Raw genomic sequence first — 24,868 nt, forward strand, 5'->3', positions numbered from 1 at the left:
CACAATCATAAATCATTTCTAAATCAATTTCCTAATAATTATAGCAAACATGGTTGTAGATCAATGGGCGGTGCATGCTCCATGATGTAGGTGCCCTTTTCGAATATAGTCTCTATCTCCACAAAGATTAAGCATGGTCCAAATTTATGATGATTTAATTAAAATAATTATTTATATAAAAATATCAGTTAAAAATTATTACATAATTTAGTATATTTAATTAAAATAAAAATTTATATATAATTATTTTCATATAAAATTAATAATTAATAATTATTAAATAAAAATTTAATTAAATTATTTAATAATTTTTTATTATCAATTTTTTATAAAAATAATTACGTGAATTTTCACTTAATTTAAATTACTTAATATTATATATTAATCAAATTTCATATTAGTGAGTTTAATTAATAATAAAAATTTATATATATATATATATTTATTATTTTTATGTAAAATTAATATTTAAAAATTATTAAATAATTTAATAAATTTAATTAAATAATTATTTAACGAACAATTTTATATAAAAATATTTGTATGTGAATCTTTACCTTAATTAATTAATAGGATAAGGCAAAGATTTGACGTGAAGAAGAGAAACATGACAAGCGAAGGTGACTTGTCAATGGTGGCTGTTGGGGTTGGAAGCGGTTGTATGTCTTTTCTTGCATTGCTACTTTTTCGATCGGTTGTACGGTCACCAAATTGCAGACTTCGATGTTGATGTTATTCTATATTGTACCTGGATATTCAATTTCATTTCTATAGGATAATACTGATTTGGTGTCCCATTTAAAATCCATTATTATTCAAATCGTTTAGACTTTGCATGAAGTGCAATGTATGAAAGCACATACATACACTATTTCCTCTTGTTAAAAATTCTTATCAATTTCGATTCGAAAAGAAATCATATCAAATTTTAATAATTTGTCCACTGATCCAACCTCCGCAAACCATTAAGTGACTTTTATTCTTTATTGTTGACTTTTTCACAAAAAAAAAAAAAATAGTTACATATATTGATAATATAAAATTTGTATACAAATATTTGATTATAATTGTTATATTTATAACAGTATTGTATATAAAAAAGATCTTATAAATTTAATTTCAGACATATTTATAAAAGTCAAAAAGTTAGAAACATATTGTTAGACATTTATTTTTTTTTTTAAATTCTATAATCACTAAAAATTAATTATTAAATACTATTTGTATTTATTTATACATATTATTCAAATAGTTTTTATCAAAATAATTAGTTACCAAAATAATAAAATATGTCATAAAAAATAATAAATATTTTTACAATAATATAATCATATTATTAGGAAAATATTATAATTAACTTTTTATATCCATGAAAAAGGACTATTTTTTACTGTGATATATTATTACTGAAGAAACCACATTAACTACTGCACAAAAATACATTAATCAACTAAGAATATATTCATCCATATCAAGATCATAAAAAGTAAAATAAAATAAAATAGAATTCGTCCATATCAATTATTATATGAGTATCTAACAAGAAAAGATTATTAATTTCATGATCCCTTATACTTTGTTCAACTACCTCTTTTGTTCAAAGTTTATGATAACTACGCAATTAATATTCCTATCCCCGATACCAGTTACCAACTTTAATAAGAACTGAAAACTGAAAGTGTTCTCTTCAATCTTCATGGCTTTTTCTCTCTGTCTCTATCCTCATTTGTGGCTTAGAATCAATATTCCCTTCCTCTTCAGTTCTAACTTCTCTTTCTTTCTGTCTCCAATTTAAAGAAACATTTCTGCCATAACTAAGATTCTAACAAATCAGTGACATCACCATCATACACTATTGCTATTTCTCTGTTCTTGAAAGTCTTTCCTAATCACTCTTTTTCTTTCCTAACTTTCTCTGCCATTTTTGTTGTTGTCTTTGATTTGTGCTGTTTTTGGGAATCAAATCCATGATGGGGTTCTCCCAACGAATCTCCACTGATACAAGGGACCAAGATTCTCACTTCAAGAACCTCAAAGACAGAAACTTTTTGGGAAAACTGATATGGGACTTTGCATTTGCATGTGTTGCTTCGCCATGCACTTGTAGCAGTGGAAAAATCGATGGCAAAGAATTCAAAAACATAACTTTGGATCACAAGAAGGCTCTGTTGCTGGCAGAATCTAATGGGGTTGGAGCAGAATTGCTGAACAATGAACCGATTAATGAACCTCAATCGGTTCATTCATCTTTCAGGTTCAGCTTCCGTTCTCAGGTTGAGCTAGAATCCTTCAACGTGAGTTCTTCTTCTGCTGCTGCTGCTAAGGCAGCCTTGTTGATGGTGAATTTGGAGTGTGAGTCTCTGAAATGGAGGACAATGGAGCCATTGGAGAAGAGCATATCCCCAGTGCCCAACACTTTGATCAGGTTCAATTATCATGAAATTGTACATGCTACTCGCAATTTCTCCAAAGGTAACTTTTTTTTTTCCCAAGTAAATATTAATATGGAGGACAATTGGTGCATGTTGTTGAAGGAATCAAATTTCATTTGTTAGTAATAGTTTGTGATTCATTCATTTGTTGTTTTTTTTTATAGGTAGAGTGTTGGGAAGAGGGGCATTGAGCTGTGTTTTTAGGGGTAAAGTTGGTATATTGAGGACAACTGTTGCAATCAAAAGGTTGGACAAAGAAGACAAAGAGTGTGCCAAGGCCTTTTGCAGAGAGTTGATGATTGCAAGTTCTCTTCACAACACAAACATTGTGCCTCTTTTGGGATTTTGCATTGATTCAGAGGAAGGCTTGTTTTTGGTCTACAAATTTGTTTCAGGAGGAAGCTTAGAGCATCACTTGCATGGTAGTGGTACTTTAATTTCTATGTTTTTACTTTTTACTTCACTCCATAGTTTATGATGTTACCAATTTCCAATGTTACTGGTTATAGATTTTACTTATTTTTATAGGGAGGAAGAAAAGTAGAGGTTCACCACTTCCATGGTCTGTGAGATTTAAAGTTGCAATTGGGATTGCAAAGGCCATAGCTTATTTGCATTATGGAACTGAAAGATGTGTTGTTCATAGAGATATTAAGCCTTCAAACATTTTGCTTTCCTCTAAGAAAATTCCCAAGGTAAGATGCTTAATTTCAAGTTTGATATTCAATTGTCTCGCATAGTCAAGTTATCAAACTGTTATCGAAATCTCGAGTTAACTAGTAAACTAAATTTTATCTGTTTAGTCCCCCAATAAAGTTTACAGCACTCTTACAAAATTAGCTTAACAATTCAAATTTTCCTGAAGTCCATGAGTTTAGTTAAACACTCGAGTTTGATTCGTTACTTTTGATTTGAAGTTATGTGATTTTGGACTAGCTACATGGACTGTTGCACCTTCAGTACCTTTTCTATGCAAAGCTGCCAAAGGAACATTTGGGTAGGAACTTAACCCCTTCATATTAATTCTGCAGTTTTCTCATGTTTTTGGTCATTGCATCTTTTTTCCTTCTTATTTTAATTATTCATAATCAAATTACCTTCTCTGAACAGTTATTTGGCCCCTGAATATTTTCAACATGGAAAGGTGTCAGATAAGACTGATGTTTATGCATTTGGAGTGGTTTTATTAGAACTCATAACTGGCAGGAAGCCAATTGAAGCAAAGAGGACTCAAGGAGAAGAGAACTTGGTCTCATGGGTATGTCAATTTTCTAATTTTATAGATTATGATTGAAAAAAAACAACATGCTCTAAACAAAAATTGTTCCTATAAAAACTCCAATTAACATGAGTATTATTTACTATAATTAATGTATTCCTTGTTGAAGAAAACATACACCAAATTTTTGCATCTATCATTACATTTAGATGAGAAGTTGTAATAAAGAACATTATTAGCATCAGATCAAATTCAAATGGATATGGTCTTTTTTTGTGACACATTTATTTGGCATTCAATATTCAGGCTAAAGCTTTGCTACAGAAAGGGAAATTAGCTATTGAAAAGTTGGTTGATCCTCAACTCCATTATAGCAATTCGAGATTCTCGAGTCAAATAGCTCGGATGATCGAAGCGGCGGCTGCTTGTATTACATTCGAAGAATCTAGAAGGCCCGGCATATACGAGATTCTTGCGATACTAAAAGGTGAACAAGAACTTGTTCTCTCCAGGAGGAGGAAGTCTGGTTACTACACACAGTTACAACAAAATAATAGTGATTTGAAAAGTCACTTGGCTTTGGCAATGCTTGGAGTATCAGAGTTTGATGATGATGATGATTATCTTTCTTGCCGCTAAAGAACATAACTTACCTTCATTGTTGTCATGGTTCCCTCTTTAGTGCTAAGGATTAGATAAAAACATTTTGTTGTAAATAGAAGAAAAAAAAAAAAGGGAGCTTGAAGCCATTAGAAGAGATGTAATGAAGGGTTAAGGGTTTGGATAGTATGCATGAGTTTTATATTCAATTTTTGTTGCTACTAATTTATTAGAAAATGGGGTGAAGATTGTTCATTTTGTACATGTTTTCTCTTTAACTTCCCCTTTTGTGAAAGGCATGAAGTGTAATGACTCTTCATCAATTCAAGTTGGAAAACAAAACAGGTTTAATTATTCTGGTGGTCAGTTTCATCAAATTTTTAATTAAATTTTTATATTTTTTAATTAAATTTTTAAATTGTTTTTAATTTTATAATTAAATTCTTTTGATATAAAAATGTTAAAATTAATAAAATGTTTTTTTCAAAAAAGTATATGATAAAAAATTTAGTTAAATTTTTAATTGTTGATACTTTTAATTTGTAAAAAAATATTTGGTTAATTTGAATATTTTTATATTAAAAAAGACCTAATTACAAAATAAAAAATAATATATGGATTTACTTAAAAAAAAATAGAGATTTAATTATAAATTTGGTGAAATTATAGAAATCAACAGAATAATTAAGCTGATGTTATATTTTTAGTTTTCTTTTACCTTTCGACTGATATGCAAATCTCTCTAAGAAAAAAAAATGTTACTTATTCTTTAAAATTCAGTCTTTAGTAAGATTTTCTAAAGATTTATTGTTATTATTTAATTAATTTGAATATTCACTTTTACATATCAGTTGCTCAAAAAATTAGAGAAATTATTTTTTATTTTCTCTCTTTTTTAAAAACAGAATAAAGGATAATATTTAAAGGATAGTTAGTTGTATAGAAAAAGACAATATCAATAATTTCATTAACTAAAACTAACTAATTTTAAAATTGGAAAAAAAATTGAAAACAAATATTAAATTATTGATTAGAAGCACCATAACAACTTGTAACTCATTTTCATACAAGTTTAACTAAGGTTTTACTTTACATCCAATTTGAGATTAGAATATCGCACCTAAATTGCGTCAAGGTGCACGCCTTTGTTTTATAAAAATAACAATAATGTGCATTGAAACTAGTCATAATGCAAAACCATAGAATAATATTGAAAACGGTTCTAATATAACAAAATTGAAAGCCAGGGGCTTACACATCATGAATTTGAATGAAAGAGCCTCTCATTGTCATCGTGTATATTAAAAGGTCATGCAGAGAACATAGCACAAAGAAAAGACAATTAAGCAAACTTAATTTAATTAATTTAACAAAGATTGAAAGGTGGCAAAGAATTCAAAAAATCTTTGCCACATCCTTCACTAGGCCACGGTTGGCTCTTGCAAATACCGTAAACTCTTCGTACGAAATGAATCCATCATTATTTGTGTCAAGTTCTTCCATCATCGTTTGAATCTCTTCTGGGGTCACTGAACCCAGAGATTTCAGTGCTTCCCCAAGCTCTGATGAAGAGATTTGACCGTCGCCGTTCGCGTCGAAGTGCTTGAATATGCGCTCGCGATCGGCGATATCTTCTGGAGAATCCTCAGCCATTGTAGAATAACTTTTGTGTATGAAAAATTAACAATGATTTTTTTTAATTACTTTTTATTTATTGTATGTTATGGCCTTATGGGGTTGCACTGAAATTTGAGATTTAGTTCAGTTGCCAAAGAGGGACACCCTTAAATATAGGAGTGTCCTTGTATGGCAACTTAAGGTAAGAAAGTTATTACCAAAAATAAGCATAGTTCAGAAATTGTTTTTACTCTCTATATTTTTATGGTTGAAAAATGTTTCGCTATTTAGTTTGAAAGTATTTACCATTCAATCAATAGAAGAATGATTGATCAATAAAAAAACAATTGATTAGAGAAAAAAAAATGGATGCAAAACAAAAGAATGATATGGTTACCATTTCAGCCATTGGTTTGACCAAGCCTTTTATGGACATTGGCAATCAAGTTTCAAATTTTCAATGTTGGATTCAGAAAAGTTGATCAATTACGTTATCTTATCTTATAAATAAATGTTTAAAGTATAGTTTAAGTTAAATTAATGAATCACTAAAGAATCACATGGAGTAAGCAATGATGCGTTGTTTTATTTCTTTTTGTAGTAGTAATTAATAAAAATAAAAAAAAACACCAAAGATGCTTTGTGAAGCAAAAGATTCCAGTTTGAAATCATTCTTGTTTAATATTCCTCAAATTCGTAATTTTTTCTATTAAATAATAAGTGATTTATGATGAGTTTAATTTTGATGCAACGTTAGTTAGTGTAAAGCAGTTTTACACGTAGAATCTATGTAAAAGAATTTGTCTTCATCTTAATATAATTCAATTAACTCATCAAAAGAGGTATATTAATTATGCAGAAACAAATCTACAAGACACTTGAATCTAAATAAGTTGCAGGTTCCATTCAATAGTGTACTAGTAGATGAGATGTGAATCAACACAATATCTTGTGTACAATATGTACATATAACAAGACACATCAACCGAATATTGATACATGGATAGTAACACTATGTTAAGTAGTGAAAGCAATACATGCTCTGATGTTGGATGAACTCAAGAATGGAGTGCTTGCTATATGAAAACTTTGCTTGAGTCAGCATGAACTTGCCAAATTATTGAAACAATTAGTTCTTATTCGTTGTAGCTTTTTCGCTTTCAAAGCAGCTAAGAATTTACAAAAAGCAAGTAGTAGTAAACTTGTAGATCCTCAGAGAACTAGAGATTAGGCCGCGAATTTACGATACAGGCTTGAGCATGGCTTCGAGAACGGCTTCCTTTGTGGGCAAAGCTGGTATTGCGCCTCTCTCCATCACAGTCAGCGCGCCGCAGGCATTGGCGAATTTAAGAGCATCTCTCAATTGCTCCTCTTTCTGCAAGTTAAAAGGAAATGTATAGGAACAAAGAATGGTTAAATAGTTATGTTACTTCCAAATTTGAAGACAAACCAGGCCTGGTACTTAACAACTGAACCAAATGCAAATAGAAAGAAAAGTTTCACAATTCAAAACAATGACACTGGAACCACACAATCCACACCTGAAGTAATGAAAGATCTGCAGCTAATTGTGATAATATTCCGGCCACAAAGGCATCACCGGCACCTGTTGTGTCAACAGCATCCACCTTAAATCCCTGGACTCTTCCACTGAACTCCTGCACAAAAAATAGGTAGCACAGGTTTTAAATCATAAATACCATGATTACATTATTATAACTTGCAGCATATCTTTTTGTTAGGACTAATATTTTTTCAAGACTTATTTCTTGATATGGTTAATATAATAGACTAAATTAGTAATGAAACATCTCTGATATTGTTTTTATGATTTTCATTCCAACTAATAAGGCTGCGAGATTTAGAACACGGAAATTAAGCCTTGTTTTTAGCCTTGTTTCTAGATAACTGAACTCCGTAGAATGGTTTATACATCTATAGTGCTAGAAATAAGTCAAATAACTTGTTTCAATTTTAAAGTTGACAGGAATGTGTGCAGAAACAAGTGAGTTGTTACTTGTTACAGGCACTGCCTTTGAAGATACACCAGAGGGTGGCTAAAAACAAGAATTAGATAAGTTGAAACTAAGTTTAGATGATTCTGTTGCCTCTTTTGAAGGGTTACCTTGGTGTAATAGCGGCAACCATCTGCACCTTCAGTAACAAGAAGCAGCTTGAGGTTTGGATGGAATAGTTTACTAACAACAGCATCGTCGTATGGATCTTCGCCTTTTGTAAGAAAAGAAATCTCTTCTTCACTTATCTGAAAGATAATAATCAGATTGGTTGGTTAGTACTGTAGTTGCCAGTAGTAATCTGTGCTCTGGAAAAAGAGAACAAAAAGTCTATTGGGAACTAAAAAGACTAAGAAGAACCTTGATGATATCGGCAGTTTCCCATATACTCAGAATTCCTTCTCTGGCATTCTCTGCAGAAGGCCATAAAGGAAGCCTCAAGTTAGGGTCATAAGATAGAACTACACCGGCATCTTTCGCAGCTTTTGCAGCAGCAATGTGTGCTGATTTGCACGGTTCGGTAATAAGACTAATAGAACCATAATGGAAGATCTTAGCCTGTAAGAAAGAAACTTTGGATCAATTCAACTATGTTAAACTATAAACAACTATGGAGTGGAAGTGTAAAATGTTATAACATACTCACAATCATTTTAATGTTTTGTCTGATATAAAAGAAACCCCAAAGGGAGTTCTTAAAAGTTAAAATACAGAAACAAGAATGCTATATCAGCAATGAGGATGAATGTTTCAATCATTACTCAGTGAGTCATTGTGATTAAAGAAATCCACAAACTGCCAGTTGAATGAATTGATTTTGAGTAACTGAACCTACTTAGATTGAGTGACAAAATTACAATACAAAGAACATTGACTAACCACAAAACTAAGCTTTGGTTTTACCTTTCTAATTAAGTCCAAATCAAGTTCATCTACTTGAAGCAGCATATCAGCACTGGGATTGCGATAAAACATGAATTCTCGTTCTCCATCACTCCTCAATGTAACAAATGCTAAAGCAGTGCGTGCGCCGGGGTCAAAACGCATCCCTTCATTGTTTACATTATTTTGCTTGAGTATATCAGCAAGCATATATCCAAATTCATCCTCACCTACCTGTTTATGTCAATGTTGGCAGTGTGGTTAAGTTTCAAATTAAAATAAAATCCTTCCTATAGAGACTAATGCATAGAAAGAAGCTTGAGAAATGAGAAGTATAAAATACCTTTCCAATAAAGGCTGATGAACCTCCTAAACGGGATATGCCTACAGCAACATTGGCAGGGGCACCTCCAGGAGCTTTTTTAAAAGCAGATGCATCCGCCAAAGAGAGGCCGCTGGTAGTTGGGACGAAATCGATGAGCATTTCTCCAAAACAAACCACAAGAGGTGATTCCTTTGTTTCAGATGTGCCATCACCAGCAAGTGCCTTTCCTGTAACATACAAAGTTGAAAACAGAACTCAAGTTCTCCAATTAGAAAATCATCCACAGGGTTCATACCCCAAGTTGCAAAAAATCTGCTCCCAGTTCCTCTAAGAGAAATGCCAGGAGGCCATCAGAATTTATTGCTTTTAGCCATCATTTAGCGGCTCAATTCCTTTAGTCTAATAATCCAACAACATACTTTATCCCATATTTTTAAACATTGATGACTAACTAAGGGCCAAAAACAATAAATTCTGATGATCCTCTAGCATTTCCGTTCATCCAATGTTCCAAACAAAAGATAGAAAGCACTACTCACTCATTTTATTGTGCCAAATGCAGCATGTGCATAAGATTTGGATAAGAAAACGATAAATCCTCTCAAATACATATTCCTAATTACTAGATACAGAACATACATTGAGATATTTTTATGTTCACAGGGTATTAAACAAACAACAAGTAGAAGCAAATTTCTTCAATTTCAGTTCTCAATTAATATCACAACATGAAAACAGAATGTTCCCATTCAAAATTGAAAACAAAACAGTGCTATAGCTCCTCATAGATCATTACCTCTGACATTCAACCTGAGAGGCTGAGGGAAAGAGCAAGAAAAGGACGAAGCTTTGATAGTGGGCTGAGTCTGACTGAGCTTGACTGAACCTGTTGGAAGCTGATAAGAAGCCACCACCATGCCTTTGAAGCATAAAGCTCCACAGTGAAGAGCCATTAAACAAGAAACAACAACAACAACAAATAAGAATAATAATTCAGTCCTTGTTGTGATTGTATAGTTGATTGGTTGAAAGGGCGTGAGAATTGATGGGGGTTTAGTGTAGAAATATAATATATAGATGCTTTTGCTGGATTACTGTTTACTAGGTTGTTGTTGTTGCTGAGGTAAGCAAAGCAAATGATTTGACTTTAATTAAGATTAAGAGTTTAGAGTGATGCTCTTCTTGTTAGTGTTCTCTGTTTCTCACCCAACTGATTTAGCCTCTTAGTGCTTAATGCTCACGCTTGTCAATGGAGAATCTGTTGTCTCTGCTCACATTATTGTATCTAATTTATTTTATTATTTATGAGTCTCACTATTTTAATTTAAAATTAATTATTTTATTATTTGCATCTTTGGTCTAGTTTAGAATCCATTTTATTAGGGAAGATGTCCTCTTCTCCTTAGTCCTTAGTTTTGTCTGTTTGTTTTTTGTTATTTATTTTCAGTTACCAAACAAAATTTAGGACTAATTAAATATTATTTTATTATTTTATTAAATTCTTCATTTTAAAAAATTCATCTAAGAAATAAAGTTCAGGTTCAAACCCTGCAGAAGAGTGCTTGCTTTTATATTGCTTGTTATCTCAAACCAGAAACTTCATATTGATTTAATAAGGAGTTGTTTGTATTTGTCACCAAACAAATTGTGAATATTGCTTATCGTTGGGGTTGGAGCAGCCTTTGCAATAATATCTTCTTATCCTCTGCTTATGTTATGTGTTAAGGGGAATATATAGACAAATCACAAAGTAGTTCCAAGTTTCAACTTAATTAATGTTTTAAAATATGGTGCTATCATTTACTGAAATTTTCTGGTTACAACTTATGCTCACTCTTTTCATATCAAAAACATCATTTTCTGAAGTTTTTTCTTAACAGAGGAAGCTCAACACAATAAAGTGGAGAAAAAGGAATAAAGCACAACAAGATGCAAGACATAAACACAAATAAAAAGGTATAATTTGTTGTCATTTCTGTCATTGCCATCAACAACTAAACGGATCAACTCTACACCATTATCTGTAACTAAAAAAGGACAATCTTTACACATTCAACACTTGTCTTCGAGTTCTGGAATTATCTGTTATTTCACTCCAACCAAATGTTCCAAATAATCGCAAAGAAGTCTATCAGTCATTTCTTTTGCTCAGACTTGCAACTTGATACTCTAGTCCAACTCTAAAAAAAACTCTTTAATGATCCCCGGAATGGCGCATACTCAATCAGCACACCTAAAAAACATCAAACTAAAAGGAAGGACAACTAATGAGGTGAAAATATTCGGTTTTAAAAACATCACTAGAAATATAATATTTATGTATCAATGTGTGTTCAATAATGCATATTTACATCCACTCATTTTATTTATGATATGTAAAAATTACATAGAGATATTATCATATTGGTCTGCTGTGTTATGTGTACAAGGTTGTGCAGTAAACATAACAACTAGCGCAGAAATTGAATATATATTGTTGAAAGTAATACTAAACTGACTTATAATTATATTTAGACTCATATTTAACCCTTTTCTTTTCAAATCATGAGCTATTGTTAATTCGATCTACCTTGAAAGTCACAGTACTAATACTAAAATTAATAACTCTTCAAAACATGTGGCTTTCTCTTGTTAACTGGGAAAACATTATTTCTCCCAAAAAGAATGGTGGTCTTGGATTAGAGACACTTCCACTGTTAACATTGCATTAATGGATAAGTTAGTTTGGCAACTTCTTAATAGTAAAGATAAGCTTTGGGTAGTGCAACTCATGTTAAAAAAATATTTGAAGTATGGTGTTGATTGGGATGCTAACATTCCAAAGAATGCTTCAAGGATTTGGAGGAACATTGTAACAGTTTACAATCATATTAAAGATAGTTTTGCTTGGTACATTGGATCTACTGATCAATCCTTGTGTTAATTGTAACAGTTTACAATCAAAATTTCAGGTTTATTGTCCTAAAAAAGAATATCGAAAAAAAAATCCAAAGTATTAATTTTTCGTGTAGTAATACCAAATTAAATTATTTATGTAATTAATTTTTAGTAGTTACTTCGACACAATAATTAATTTATCAGTATCGATACGATATAAAAGATGGACGAATAAAAATTTATTACATAAATTAAACTTATTTTTATCAGCATTTGTTTTTATTTATTTTTTAGAATATATTATATAATTATATATATAAAAATATTCTCATAAATAATTATAAAAAGATAAATATATCCCTATCATTAAGATGACGATGCTCTTGATTTTTCATCAACGGTTACAATGTGCACTTTATTCGATCTCTAAGGCTAAAAGTACACATTATACTTCGGAAATGCTTTTGAAATTATATTCTCTAATATTTTCTCATCTAATTATTACTCAGTTACTTACTGTTTTCCAAACAATTTCTTTTATAAGATGCATTGATCTGATATGACATTCTTGTTTCATGCCGCAGTGAAGATAAATGATTGCTGACATTATATATATATATATATATATATATATATATATATATATATATATATATCGCTATTAGTCTTTGTTAATAGTGTGGAATACTGGAAATGTTTCCATAATTGATGCGTTTGGAGCATTTTGTGAGGTGTGTTGCAATGTTGCCAAACAGCTATCCTAATAATTGAAGCATAGGAGATAGTTCTTTGCTTGTAAGCATTGGAGAATATAAGTACTGTGGAATTGCTTTGTCGATGTACCAACAGACGGAAAATTCTTCTGTATATTATTTTTCTTGTCTATAAGGCTTTTTATGTGTAAAGAACATTAGTTACTTTATTGAAAGAGATTTTAATTTTAGTCTACATCTTCTCTATTTGGACTTGTTATTGTTATTACGCTACTTAGTTTTTATGCTATCTGAGATTTTTATATATGATGGGAAAGAAATGGAACAGAATAAAAAGACAATATTAATGTCAAATTGAAATGCTATTTTAGTACTTAGATAATTTATATGTTTAATAGGGGTAAAAACGAAAAGATAAAGAAAATATATGGTATTCCTCCGTTGATCTTTAATAAATTGGTGCTAGTAGACATTTTTACTTTTGCATTTTGTATTTGAACAAGTATGATTATAAAAAAAGTGAATATTTATTCTGAGTTCTAATAATTTTTTTAAAGGACTGCGAAGTTTTTAATATAAAAAAATTATCCATTTTAGTGATGCAGAATTTCGCAAAACTACAATTTGATAAATACATCAAATCGTATTAAATAATACTATGAGATTGGGTAATTATTTTCACGAAAATTAATGAACTGAACACACAAGAGTTAATTAATTATTCTAACTAGACAATTGTAAATTAGGGTTCTGGAAATACCCAGTAGCAACAAAGAGTAAACTGAAGGCAAATTGTAAACAATTAGGGGAGTAATATGAATAAAAAAATGTTAAGATTTTGGAAATGTATAAAACTTTAAGAAGACTATTTTTCACTATCTACTTGATCATACAAAGATGTATCTTTCAACGAACCCTAATTAATCAAACATCAATCCCTTGGTAATCCGATTTTTCTTAATTTAACAAACCGTCAATTCCTTAATCAATGAATTATGATAAGAGGTGAAACACATACACTGATTTAAAAACCACACAACTTTTTCAAAATGAATATAGATTTCAATTCAAATTCAAACTGTTTCTCAATATATTCAAACCCTTGTGATGAAGAACAAAAACTTAATTCTTAAAAAAAATCAATGTATTAATCAAAAGTAGAAAAGTAATAAATTAGTTCATAATAATAAACAGAGCTCCTAACCCTAAAGAGAAAATTAACTCATGATGCCAAGAAAAATAAAAAATTATGAATTCTAAATAGCTGGAAGAAGAGAGCCACATGAGTGTCTTTTCCCTTTAAATACTAGCCCAAATTTAATATCTAAAATAAATCAAAATTAAAACAGAATTAAATATAAACTAATTAATATTTTTCAAATAATTTTTTCTCTCAAATCAAGTTATAGATAATTCTTCATAATTGTTAATCAATACTTCAAATCATGGGCCTTGTGCTCTTACTTTATTCATCAAGTCAAGTGCTCTAAAGGATTGGAGATTAGTGAGAGATCTAGCAAGGAATCACAAGCCCTGAGAATGGCCCATGAGTGGTGCGTGAGGCGCATAAAGCCTTGCGTGAAGCGCAAGCCTAACAAGGAGGAATTGGAGGCCTCTGTTTCGTTGCGTGAAACACACCAAGCTACACGTGAGGTGCATGGTATGCTGCGTGAAGCGCACCAACACAGGCGTGAAGCACAAGCCCGGAGAGCAGCCCCTGGGAGGTGAGGTTGGTGAGGTGTGAGGTGCATGGCAGGGAACATGAGGCGCATGGCAAGAGGATGTGAGGCGCATGGTGTTGAGGGTAGCCTGGGAATGGACTTGGATGCTCCTTTGTTTAGTCCTTCTCTTCTTGTCTTGCTTGTTGCTATTGCTTGCTCTTCCTTCTTGTCTTTGCTTGTTTTTTTCAAGATTCTCTTGTAACAAAAAAAATTCACACTCTCAAAGTAATATGAACTAAACCATGAATTAATTACTTAAAATAACAAGAATCATTAGCTTAGGATTGAAATTAAGAAGGAAAAAATACTAAAGATGTGGATGCATCGTTCAACCATTGATATTTAACTTTATGAGATTGGTTAGCCCCTCTGTCAATGATCTCTCTGCAGAACATACTTAGGCGACATGTTAATCACTAATATATCCTCTATTTAATTTCAATAAATAAAAATACTAATATTTCTTAGTTTTATACGGTAAATTTAGCCAATGTATTTGAAAAAGGTAACAAAAAAACTTAACTGGCCCTGACAATTATCCCTAAAAGACTATGAGACTCCTAACAAAAAAAAATTTATCGATCCTAGTTGGCTCTTAACGGATAAATCAATAGTTAAACATGCCATGTAGGCTTATTCCATTAATACAAAGATAAAATATTGGCAAAGAAATTAATCAGTCTCACAGAAATAAAGATCAATAGCTAAAAAGGGTATTGTTTTTTTTAGAATCTCGTTGTCTGTTCAGATAATTATCAAAGACCTTTAAATTTTTTTCGTCTTTTTTTTACAAAGAAAGGAATTTCTTTTAATTGATAATAAAATAGGTGATCCTCAGAAGGACAATAAAACAAAAGAAGTGGCTAATGCCAAACAATTAACACATATCATCTAAAAAGAAAAAAAAAGAAAAAATATTGAGATGATAATAAATAGGGGCAAGTCTCTTAGAGCAGCTTGAAGAACTCTTCCATGGCGTTAGAAGTGGCTTGCACTATTTCTGAACTTGAGGTGGCTTTGTTCTTAAAGACTTTGAGATTTCGGACTAACCACATTCTCCATGGTGTTGTTGCCGTCAAGCTTCATTGACGGCTACTGTAAACCCTGCTAAAATTAGTAAATAAATAGTCAATAAATTAAATTTTAATAAAGAAAATTAGAAATATAAATCTTATGTTAAAATAAGATAGAGCTCTTTAAAACAAGAATTTTGACACTAATTTCGAAGAATTTGGCCCAGGATTGGGCCAGACGAGCCGAACTGATCAAACCAGGCCCAAACTGAGTTTGTGGGCCCAACCAGACCCATCACTTAAATTGGCAGAAGCCCATTTTCTTCTCCATTCAACAAAAGAACATGCTGAACAGCCAAGGGAGTGGAGAGCTTCCAAACTCTCACCACCACCTTAATCCACCATAACTTCTTCATCCGAGCTCCAATCGCCTTACCATTTGTGACCACACATCCATCGCATCGACCTCTACGATTCTATCAGATCAATTTCATAGGTAAGCTTCAATCTCACCCCAGCCTCTCTATCCCTCAATTTTTGAAATTAATGGGAACCCATGTTGAAATTTTGCTTGATTTGGTGCTCTAGGTTCAATTTAGCTTGTAGAGCTTGACGAATTTAGTTCATTTAGTCCATGGGCACGGTGAGAGTCCTAAACCCTAGTTATTTCTTGTTTGAATTATGTTGGTTATTGAATTGTTGGGTATATGTATTTATATATATGTGTTAGGTGTATGAATGCATGATATGGAGACCTTGGAATCATTGGAAGCTTAATTTGAGAGTTTGGTGGAGTTAGAATTGAATCTTGGTGATTGAAGCATTTCCCATTTTGCCTTGTGGATTGCCTTGGTTAATACGTTGTGATCGGCCAATGCATGGTTTAGGTTTCGCGTGTATAATATATAATATCGTGTGAAAACTTAGGCTAGAGAACCATAGGATAAGTTGAAATAATTATGTGTATTGGATGACTAGTAACAATGATATGGTTTAAGTATGTGTGGTGTTCCTTTGGTTTTGTTCGTATTGGAATGATGAATGATGATGTGATGATGTTTGAAGAACTTGTGATTATGGCATGATATAAATATGAGTTGGTTTGTTAATGTTTGATGATAAACTTGTGAAGTTTAGGTTGAAGTGAGATGTTATTGAATTGAAAAATGGTAGGATTATAAAGATTGTTGTGATATTGTTAAGGATAAGTTATATTGATGATTATGGGTATGATGGATTGGGTTGGAATGAGCTTTGCAAAGAAAATGAGGTTTTGAAGCTTTTTGTGAAATTTGGTTTTTGGCCGAACTTCGACGATCCATAACTTGATTTTCGGACCTCCAAATGGTTTCAAACTTGTTTTGTATGAAAATTGGGTTTGTGAAGTTTACGCCGATTGAAAAACGGAGGAAAAATTATTTAAAATGGAAAAGTTATGTGCGTTGGAAGTTTGGTGTTTAAATTAGCAAATTTGCAGATTTTAGACTTGGTAAAATTTTTTGGAAAAACATGGCTCACGCGTACGGGTGACATGAGACTTTCGCGTACGCATAACCCTCATTCGAGTATGGTAACTACTGCCTCTTGCGCATGCGTGCACGAACGAGCCTATGCGTACGCATAATGGGCTAGATTTTGCACACCCACGCGTACGTGCGGCCGACGCGTGCGCGTGACGTGAGGTTTACGCGTACGCAAGATCCTCATGCATGACCATGCGCTACTATTTGGCGCTAATGCGTATGCGTAATCAAGAGAGATGCATACGCGTGGCCCCTATTTTCTGCAAAACTGGATTTTGTGTTTTTAAACCAAATTTTAGACTTCTAAACCTCTATTTTTATACTGTTAGCTCTAAACTTGATTAGTAAGTCTAGTAATGAGTTGAGGCTAGGAATAGATGGTAACTTGGGAATGAAGTAAGGCTGGAAAGGTGATGTTTTAGGTATATATATATATATATATATATATATATATATGTCTTTTAAATTGTGAATCTGGCTAATCAAAGGAATAAATGTTGCACCTGAGCACTCTTTCTCGAAAGTGCGACCCCAGGAGATAGTGGAAGGTGAGGATCCCCTTCTTTGTTCCTCCTGGTATTGTAAAATCGCCCCCAGCAATATGGTGGGAGGTTAGGATCCCCTCCTTTGTTCCTCCTGGGCATATGAGAACGTACCTCCTGGGTAGACGCAAGGGTTGTGGTTTTGCCCCACTTACTCCAGGTTGGTTAGCATAAAGGCTCCCCAGGTAGACACAAGGGTTGTGGTTTCGTCCCACTTGCTCCGGGTATGATGAGTTATGTATAAAAGTGCAATTACATGATGAGTAAGTAATGAATGACTATGAAATGTTAATGAATGAATATGGAATGATTATTTGAGATGCAACTTTCCTTGGATAAAGTACCGTGGCTTGCCACCACATACTCCAGGTTGAGACTTGATATTCTGTTAACCCTATATCGTAAGGGTGACCGGACACGTATAAATTTCCGAGAATAGATAACCCTCATTGAGTAAGTTATATATGAATAAATGAATGTATGAATTATGAATGATATGAGAAAATCTATGCATAGACTCATGGGGATGCGCGACAAGAGACAGTCTAATGGTTTCAGACTTGTCAGGTTGGTTGGATAAGCGACAGATGAGCCTCATTAGCCATAGGACATGCATACATCATGTGCATTCTGTTTGTTTTGTTTTCTATGCAATACTTGGGATTGCCTAACTGAATATATATTATCTAATTGTTATATTTGCTACCTACACTACCTTTTTTCTACTTGTGCTTGAAATTGTTTGGTTGTCTGTCTCTGCTAAATCATTGGTGATGGAGGAGCGGAGGAAAGGTGGACCGGTTTGGTGATAAAGTTAGGTTTAAGTAAGTTTAGAATTCCTTAGAACACCTACCCTTTTTATGGCTTCTATTTAGAATTTAAGTTTTATAACTGAGTGTTGGCGTTCTAGGATTGCCTCTGGCATTCCCAAGACCTTATATATTATATGCGTGGCACCTTTACCATACTGAGAACCTCCGGTTCTCACCCCATACTGTGTTGTTATTTTCAGATGCAGGTCGAGAGGCTCTTTGCTAGGCGTTTGGACTTCTGAAGCGGAGTAGTCTTTGGGTTTATTTTGATGTACAACTTTATATATGTACTTAGCTTTCTCTCCAAGAAACTTGTTTATTTTGTCCTTCCTAGAGGGTTGAGGAGAGTTAAGTTTTTAGTTATGTATTATGTGTGTGTGTGTGTGTGTGTGTGTGTAAATATTCTCCGGCCAGCCTTAGTTTTGCAGGCAGAGTTAGGAGCTTATTATTCTTTACTTTTGACCCTCCTTTCCCATTTTCTTCTTAGTTACACATATGATTTCTAGATTTCTTAGCACGTAAGTAATCTCATTTTCTGAGCATTGCGCTTTTTATTTTACGCTTTTGTTTTACATGTTTTTCAAGGCTCCTAGTTTATTATATTCTTTCTGCTATTATATGTATGTATTTTATTTTAGAGGTCATAGCGCCTCACCATCTCTATTTTACATCCTAGGTGTAAAGCTCTGTGTGGTAGGGTGTTACAGCTACTATCATTACCAACACCCATGTCTTTGTGTTTGAGATCCACCATTTTCACAACTCATTGAAATCTCCAGGTGCGTTAGTAATTCCCATTTAAAACCAAACCTGAGTTGAGTGAGGGCATTTAATTAGACAATGCAAGATTATTTCTTCCTCAATTTTACATCTAGGACAGTGAATGGGTGTTGCTGAAATTTTGATTTGGATTTTCTTCTTGACAGGTATGCCATCATGAACTGCTTTCCAAAAGAAGAGTTTGACCTTAGTTGAGCATTTGAGGACCCAAATTAAATGCTAAAGCCCCTTCTGATGGAAGATTTCGGGAAGATACTCTTAAGGAGGATGAAAAAATTGGAAACTGATCTGATAACCAGAATTGACTGAATAAGAACCTTTTTTTTCCTTTACCTATATAAGTTTATCTGGTCCTTAAGTTACAGGAGTTTGCAGAATTATTTGAGCTATTGTGTCCAGAAATTTATTATGAATTAGACTTTCGTTCTATGTACTGTTAGGAAGCATTAATTAAACTCAAATTAGGTTTTGATTTGAAATACTCAGAGTATTTTTCTGGAGTCTCTCCTTATTATTCCCCCAATTATCCTCGTAGATTTGAACCTGAGCACCATTTTCAATTCGCCATTTCACTTATTTTTCAATCACGTTCTTGCCTTCAAGAATGCTCCTCCAAGCCAAAGAGAAATTTTGGCCAGTTTGAGCATTCATAAAAAGAGAAAAGGGGAAGTATCTGAATTTAAGAACTTGATGCAACAGTGAATCAATCTTCTTCAATATCCTCTAACTCTGCTTCTCTAATATAGCCAAATTAAAGGCTTTCAAATCTTTGAAACCCAATCTGCCTTGATTTTTATTCCTACACACAGTATCCCACTTTATCTACTGAAATTTTCTTTCATTTTCTCTCTATCCCCACCAAAACTGCATCATTTTTCTTTGAACATTGTCAATGAGAGTCTCTAGTAATTTGAAACAGCTTAAGGTGTATATAGGCACAGCAGAACCCACCACTTTAACCAAAACTTCGTGTCCACTCGTTGACAATAATGATCGCTTCCACTGATTAATTTTCTTCGTTATCTTGTCTTCAATGTAGCTAAAGGTGGTTATTTTTTATCTGTTCATAGTTACAAGGAGGCAAGAGTATTTATCCTGGGAGCTAACATGTGAAATCTGTAGGATCTCAACAAGCTTGTGTTGCAATTCCTCTAGAGTATTCTGGCTAAAAAAGACCAATGATTTGTTCAGGTTAGTAATCTGACCACTAATCTCACTATACTCCTATAGTAGCCAAAGTAAGTTCTGACAAGTTCGGACATTGGCTTTCCCAAATAAAATCGAGTCATCGGCAAAAAAGGTGGCTAATGGCAGGGAATTTCCGGTTTAACCTTAGACTTGAAAACTCATGTGTCTGTTCACCCTTGTGGAGAAGATGAAATAAATCCTCTGCACAAATGAGGAATAAATAGGGGGATAGGGGATCACCTTGCCGGAGACCCTCGTGGACTTAAAAAAACCATGAGAGAATACATCCACAAGAACTGAATAGGAAATCATAGTCACACACTTCTGTATCCAGCCAATCCACTTCTAACAAAAATCCAACCTCTTTAGCATCTCCCAAACAAAGTTCCACTAAACTCACTCATAGGCTTTGTTCATCTCGAGTTTCAGAGCCAAATTATAATAACCATATTTCTTATTCTTTAGGTAATGCATAAACTCGTGCGCTATAAGGATATTGTCACTAATAATCTGCCTTTAATGAAAGCGCTTTGATTCACACTTATAATTTTATCCATACAAAACTACATCCTGTGAACCAATATCTTCCAAATTATCTTATAGAACACCGTACTCAGACTGATAGATTGTATATGAGCCTAGAATCAGCACTTGTAACCTTAGGAATCAAACATATCTACGTGTGGTTCAGAGATCGAAGCATTTTACCTCCAAAGAAAAAGCTGACACATGCTGGAATGACCTTATTCTTGATAATCTTCCAATAGTATTGATAGAACTTTGCTATGAAGCCATCCTCACCCGGTGTTGAGAAGGAATTAATAGAGAAAACTACTCTTTTAATTTCTTCCTTAGAAATGGGTCTCGTAAGTACGTGATTTATTCTATCATCAACTTTGCTAGCTGGTCCTCCTAACGCCTCCTCTGGGTTCTTAGGGATTAATGTAGTAAACAGTTTCTTGAAATAAGTTTCCGCTACTTTCCTAATACCCTCAACATCAGACCTGTACAGCCCATCTTCATCTTTCAATTTTTTCAATATGTTTTGTCTATTTTGAGTTTAAAATTTGGCATGAAAATTTTTTGTATTTTCGTCTCCCTATCGTAGCCATTTCACTCGAAATTTTTCTTTCTAATACCATTCCTCCTTCTCATAAGCATCTTGAAGATCAACGTTTATAGTCAAAATAAGTCGCTTATCTGCCAGTTGAGCTTTTTGTTTCTCTGCTTCCAGTTTCTGAGTAAGTTTTACAATTAACTTGGATGAGTTATTTGGGTTAGTAGATTGCCATTCAACAAGTTTATAGTGATAATTTTTTAACTTGCTGAATAAAACATACATAGTTGAACCCATGGTATTCAATTGCTAATCCTCTTTGATGATGCATTTCACCTATTCCAATTCACACCATTTTTTTGAAATTTGAACCGTCGTTTCTACCTTCTATGCTATTGTTTAGACTAAATAATAATTGGCCGGTGGTCAAAACCAACATCGTCTAGTGAATCACCCTTGCATGAGGATAAATTGCCAACCATTCATTATAAACAAGATATCTGTCCAGTCTTTCTCTGATTAAGTTTTCCCGAAATTGCCTATTAGACCAGATGAATTTACAACCGGCATATCCAATATCTCTTAGGCTGTTGGCATCCATGAATTCATTGAAACATGTTATAGAGCTTGCTGATTTTTGTCTACCTCTCTCTTTCTCATGCTAACCGCGAATAGCATTAAAGTCTCCAATTAGTAAATAATGCTCCCCTGCATCTTTGATTTGCTGAAGAATCTCCAAATACTGGTTATTACGGTGCTACTCTTTGCTGTGAAGGTGAACAGTAAATACAACCCATAATATAATCTTCCCTTTGTCCAGCTAATGAAAGTGAACAAAGAAACTCTTTGAATCAATAACTGTTAGCTGAGCATTAAAATTCTATGCCAAAACTAAACCACCCATCGTACCTTGCAATTCTACACAGAATGCTTCTCCGAAACCAATCTTATCACAGTCTCCTGACAAACGAAGAATTATTTTTTGTCTCACATAAAAATAACACTCCGGGGGAATAAGATCTTTTAATCCCTTGGATGTTGTGAACTATTAGGTTCTTTTCCAAAATCCGCCAGTTCCACATCATCATCTTCATTGGCCCTAGGGTGCCAATTGCGGGTTGGCACCCTCCCCCGATTCAACCATAATCAAATCATCAAAACCTTCATTCCTCCACCAAGTTTTATCCTTTGCCCGGTTGCCCCCTGACCTCCTTTTAAACCCATTGCATTTGAAGAAATATGATCAGCCTTCTTAGCCAAGTGTTTAAGCTTTGGCTTTTTGCTAGTAGGGCCAACTTTCCAATCAGCTCCTCCAATCTGCTGATTATTCTGCACTAACTTTACAGAATTTGTTCCTTGTCCATTTTTAGTAGAGCTAACAATGTATATAATTTGCTGATTATCATAAACATTCTCTATCTGTTCCGCAGCTCGATTTGCTTCTCCTTCTTTAATGCATTGCATCTCCATTAGAGGACTTCTATTAACCACCTCGATAACCCCTTCACTGTTGGCAGCTTCATTTACCTCATTACCTTGCTGATTTTGTTTCTCTTTCATTAATAAAGTTGCCATGAGTCTGAGAAGAATAACTAGTATAGGTGTCTTAAAGTTTTTCCTCCAATCACTTGAATTAAAACCTTGATTTGCTTGCTAGTTTTCTTTCAAGTGTGTCACCTTCTTACCAGTTTGTTGCGTTTTCAACCACTCACCCCAACTTTCCTCCACTGTTTCTCCTTGAACTATGTCATCAATCAATGTGCTATAACTTCTCAATTCATGTCCTAGATGACCACAGTAAATGCAAAAACATCCTCCACGCTCATACTTCAGGTCTATCTCCATAATTTTACTATTTGTCCATGCAATCCTCATGATCTTCTTCAATTTTTGGGTGACATCAAGGTTGATCTGAACTTTCACAGTCCTTTATTTCTTCCCTTTCATTGCAAATACCCTGACATCCAATACTTCCCCAATCGCAGCACCAATTTTCCTTCCAAATTATGTTGTTTTGCAGTACTCCAAGAGACCCCAAAGTTGAACCTGTATTGGGACAAAGAAAAATTCTTCAGCAGCAACACTCATCTCTTTATTCCATCTTTGTATATTTACAATATAATTCTTGAAGAGCCATGAAATCTCCTTCTCCACCCGAATCAAGTCTTGTTCTCTATCAAAGAAAAGCTAAAAGGTGTTGTCTCCATGCTCAGTAACGCGAAAACCTTCAAGTTGTCTCCATATAGCAAACATAGAGGTTCAATTGTGCCAATAAAAAATTATTTATTTGCCAGAATACGACCCACCAAGCTCTTCCTACATACCTCCAATCCTTCCTGAATATCACTATCATTAAAAACCACCACTCCATTCTTCTTCAGTCTCTCACGATCATCTCCTCCTCCACTGTCCACTAACCCCCTTTCTTTTATTGCTCACAATCACACCGATCCAAGTGAGTAAAGTACATGGAGGTGCAAAATTAGTATTCCCTACTCAAAATCCCTAGAAGCACCAAAACCCTAGCAGAGCACCTTAAAATATTTTTTTTCCTTTTACAAAAAGGAGAATATATAATTCTTATACTTATTTTTGTCTCATGCGTAGTTGATACGTAGAGATCTTAAAATTCACATAAAACAAGTTTCACATCCAACTCAATGTATAAGTAGGGCTCGCAGGAGTACCCGAACCCGCGGGTACCCGACCCGGACGGGGTGGGTTTAAACCCGAACGAGGTGGGTTTTAGTTGGGGCGGGTGGCTGAGCGAAGCGGGGCGGGGTCGAGGTCAGGGTAAACCCGCCCCGAAGTGCATAGTATATATACACACTTACAAATTTAGGTTTTCTCTTTCTCATTTCTCACAGTCGCATAGTTTACCTTCACAGCTTCACTCCTTTAGGTTTGAGCCGCCAACCCTAACAGAGAAGAGGTCACCTCTTCCTCTTCAGCCGCAACCCTCTTCCTCTCCCGCCGAGCCTATCACCGCCGCGACGCTACCATCCACCGGGTCCCTCGCTCACTTCCTCTTCCTTTTCAGTCGCAACCCTCTTCCTCTCCCGCCGAGCCTCTCATTGCCGCGACGCTACCATCCTCCGAGTCTCTCACTCACTTCCTCTTCCTCTTCAGCATCAACCCTCTTCCTTTCCCGCCGAGCCTCTCACCTCCGCGACGCTACCATCATCCGAGCCCCTCGCCAAATCTTCATCTGCTGAACAGTGAACCCCTCACTGTGTCACTGCGCTGCCGTCCTGCGCTACCAAACCTCTGCGCTGCCCTCTTTGTCGCCGTCTTCCTCCTCTAGTAACTGGTAAGTTGTCCCTTTCTCTATCTCACATTATGCTCTCTCTGTTTTTTCCTGTAAGTGCTTGATCGATTTGAAATTGTTCAGATTTTGTGATTGTTCATATCGCATTTGGTGAGTCAATAATCATAATAATTGCCATATTAGTTTTATCGTTAGACAGCTCAACACTTATGTATGTTCCTTCTTCATTGAATTGGTTGATTTGCTGATTGTTGATTGATTTTAGTAACTGTAGACTGTAGATG

The 24,868-nt window shown here is 34.0% G+C and overlaps 3 protein-coding genes across 3 annotated transcripts; 1 reads left to right on the forward strand and 2 right to left on the reverse strand.

Annotated features, from left to right (window-relative positions):
- The first annotated feature begins 1,642 nt into the window (after positions 1 to 1,642).
- On the forward strand, positions 1,643 to 4,390 carry LOC130940218 (probable serine/threonine-protein kinase PBL7). The gene is made up of 6 exons (XM_057868298.1): positions 1,643 to 2,472; positions 2,597 to 2,854; positions 2,961 to 3,127; positions 3,350 to 3,429; positions 3,543 to 3,690; positions 3,958 to 4,390. Exons 1-6 carry the CDS (start codon positions 1,968 to 1,970, stop codon positions 4,288 to 4,290), a joined length of 1,491 nt encoding a protein of 496 aa, XP_057724281.1. The 5' UTR covers positions 1,643 to 1,967; the 3' UTR covers positions 4,291 to 4,390.
- Positions 4,391 to 5,550: 1,160 nt separating this feature from the next.
- Positions 5,551 to 6,075, reverse strand: LOC130940199 (polcalcin Ole e 3-like). The gene has a single exon (XM_057868268.1). It carries the CDS (start codon positions 5,902 to 5,904, stop codon positions 5,647 to 5,649), a length of 258 nt encoding a protein of 85 aa, XP_057724251.1. The 5' UTR covers positions 5,905 to 6,075; the 3' UTR covers positions 5,551 to 5,646.
- Positions 6,076 to 6,753: 678 nt separating this feature from the next.
- On the reverse strand, positions 6,754 to 10,342 carry LOC130940153 (probable fructokinase-6, chloroplastic). The gene is made up of 7 exons (XM_057868202.1): positions 9,887 to 10,342; positions 9,109 to 9,317; positions 8,787 to 8,999; positions 8,244 to 8,441; positions 7,994 to 8,131; positions 7,410 to 7,526; positions 6,754 to 7,243 (listed from the first exon to the last, which is right to left on the reverse strand). The coding sequence occupies exons 1-7, from the start codon at positions 10,041 to 10,043 to the stop codon at positions 7,109 to 7,111; spliced, it is 1,167 nt and encodes a 388-aa protein (XP_057724185.1). The 5' UTR covers positions 10,044 to 10,342; the 3' UTR covers positions 6,754 to 7,108.
- Positions 10,343 to 24,868: the final 14,526 nt, after the last annotated feature.

This window comes from Arachis stenosperma, chromosome 7 (assembly GCF_014773155.1).
Source record: "Arachis stenosperma cultivar V10309 chromosome 7, arast.V10309.gnm1.PFL2, whole genome shotgun sequence".
In the NCBI taxonomy this organism is placed as follows: Eukaryota; Viridiplantae; Streptophyta; class Magnoliopsida; order Fabales; family Fabaceae; genus Arachis; species Arachis stenosperma.

What these genes read in the sequence shown, in the direction of transcription:
- LOC130940218 (XM_057868298.1), top strand. Translation starts at nt 1,968, where the DNA reads ATGATGGGGTTCTCCCAACGAATCTCCACTGATACAAGGGACCAAGAT. An exon ending in GCTGCCAAAGGAACATTTGG is followed by an intron (nt 3,430 to 3,542) that starts GTAGGAACTTAA and finishes TTCTCTGAACAG; the next exon opens with TTATTTGGCCCCTGAATATT. An exon ending in AAGAGAACTTGGTCTCATGG is followed by an intron (nt 3,691 to 3,957) that starts GTATGTCAATTT and finishes TTCAATATTCAG; the next exon opens with GCTAAAGCTTTGCTACAGAA.
- LOC130940153 (XM_057868202.1), bottom strand. Translation starts at nt 10,043, where the DNA reads ATGGCTCTTCACTGTGGAGCTTTATGCTTCAAAGGCATGGTGGTGGCT. An exon ending in TCTCAGGTTGAATGTCAGAG is followed by an intron (nt 9,318 to 9,886) that starts GTAATGATCTAT and finishes TGTATGTTACAG; the next exon opens with GAAAGGCACTTGCTGGTGAT. An exon ending in GTTGCCGCTATTACACCAAG is followed by an intron (nt 7,527 to 7,993) that starts GTAACCCTTCAA and finishes TTTTTTGTGCAG; the next exon opens with GAGTTCAGTGGAAGAGTCCA.
- LOC130940199 (XM_057868268.1), bottom strand. Translation starts at nt 5,904, where the DNA reads ATGGCTGAGGATTCTCCAGAAGATATCGCCGATCGCGAGCGCATATTC.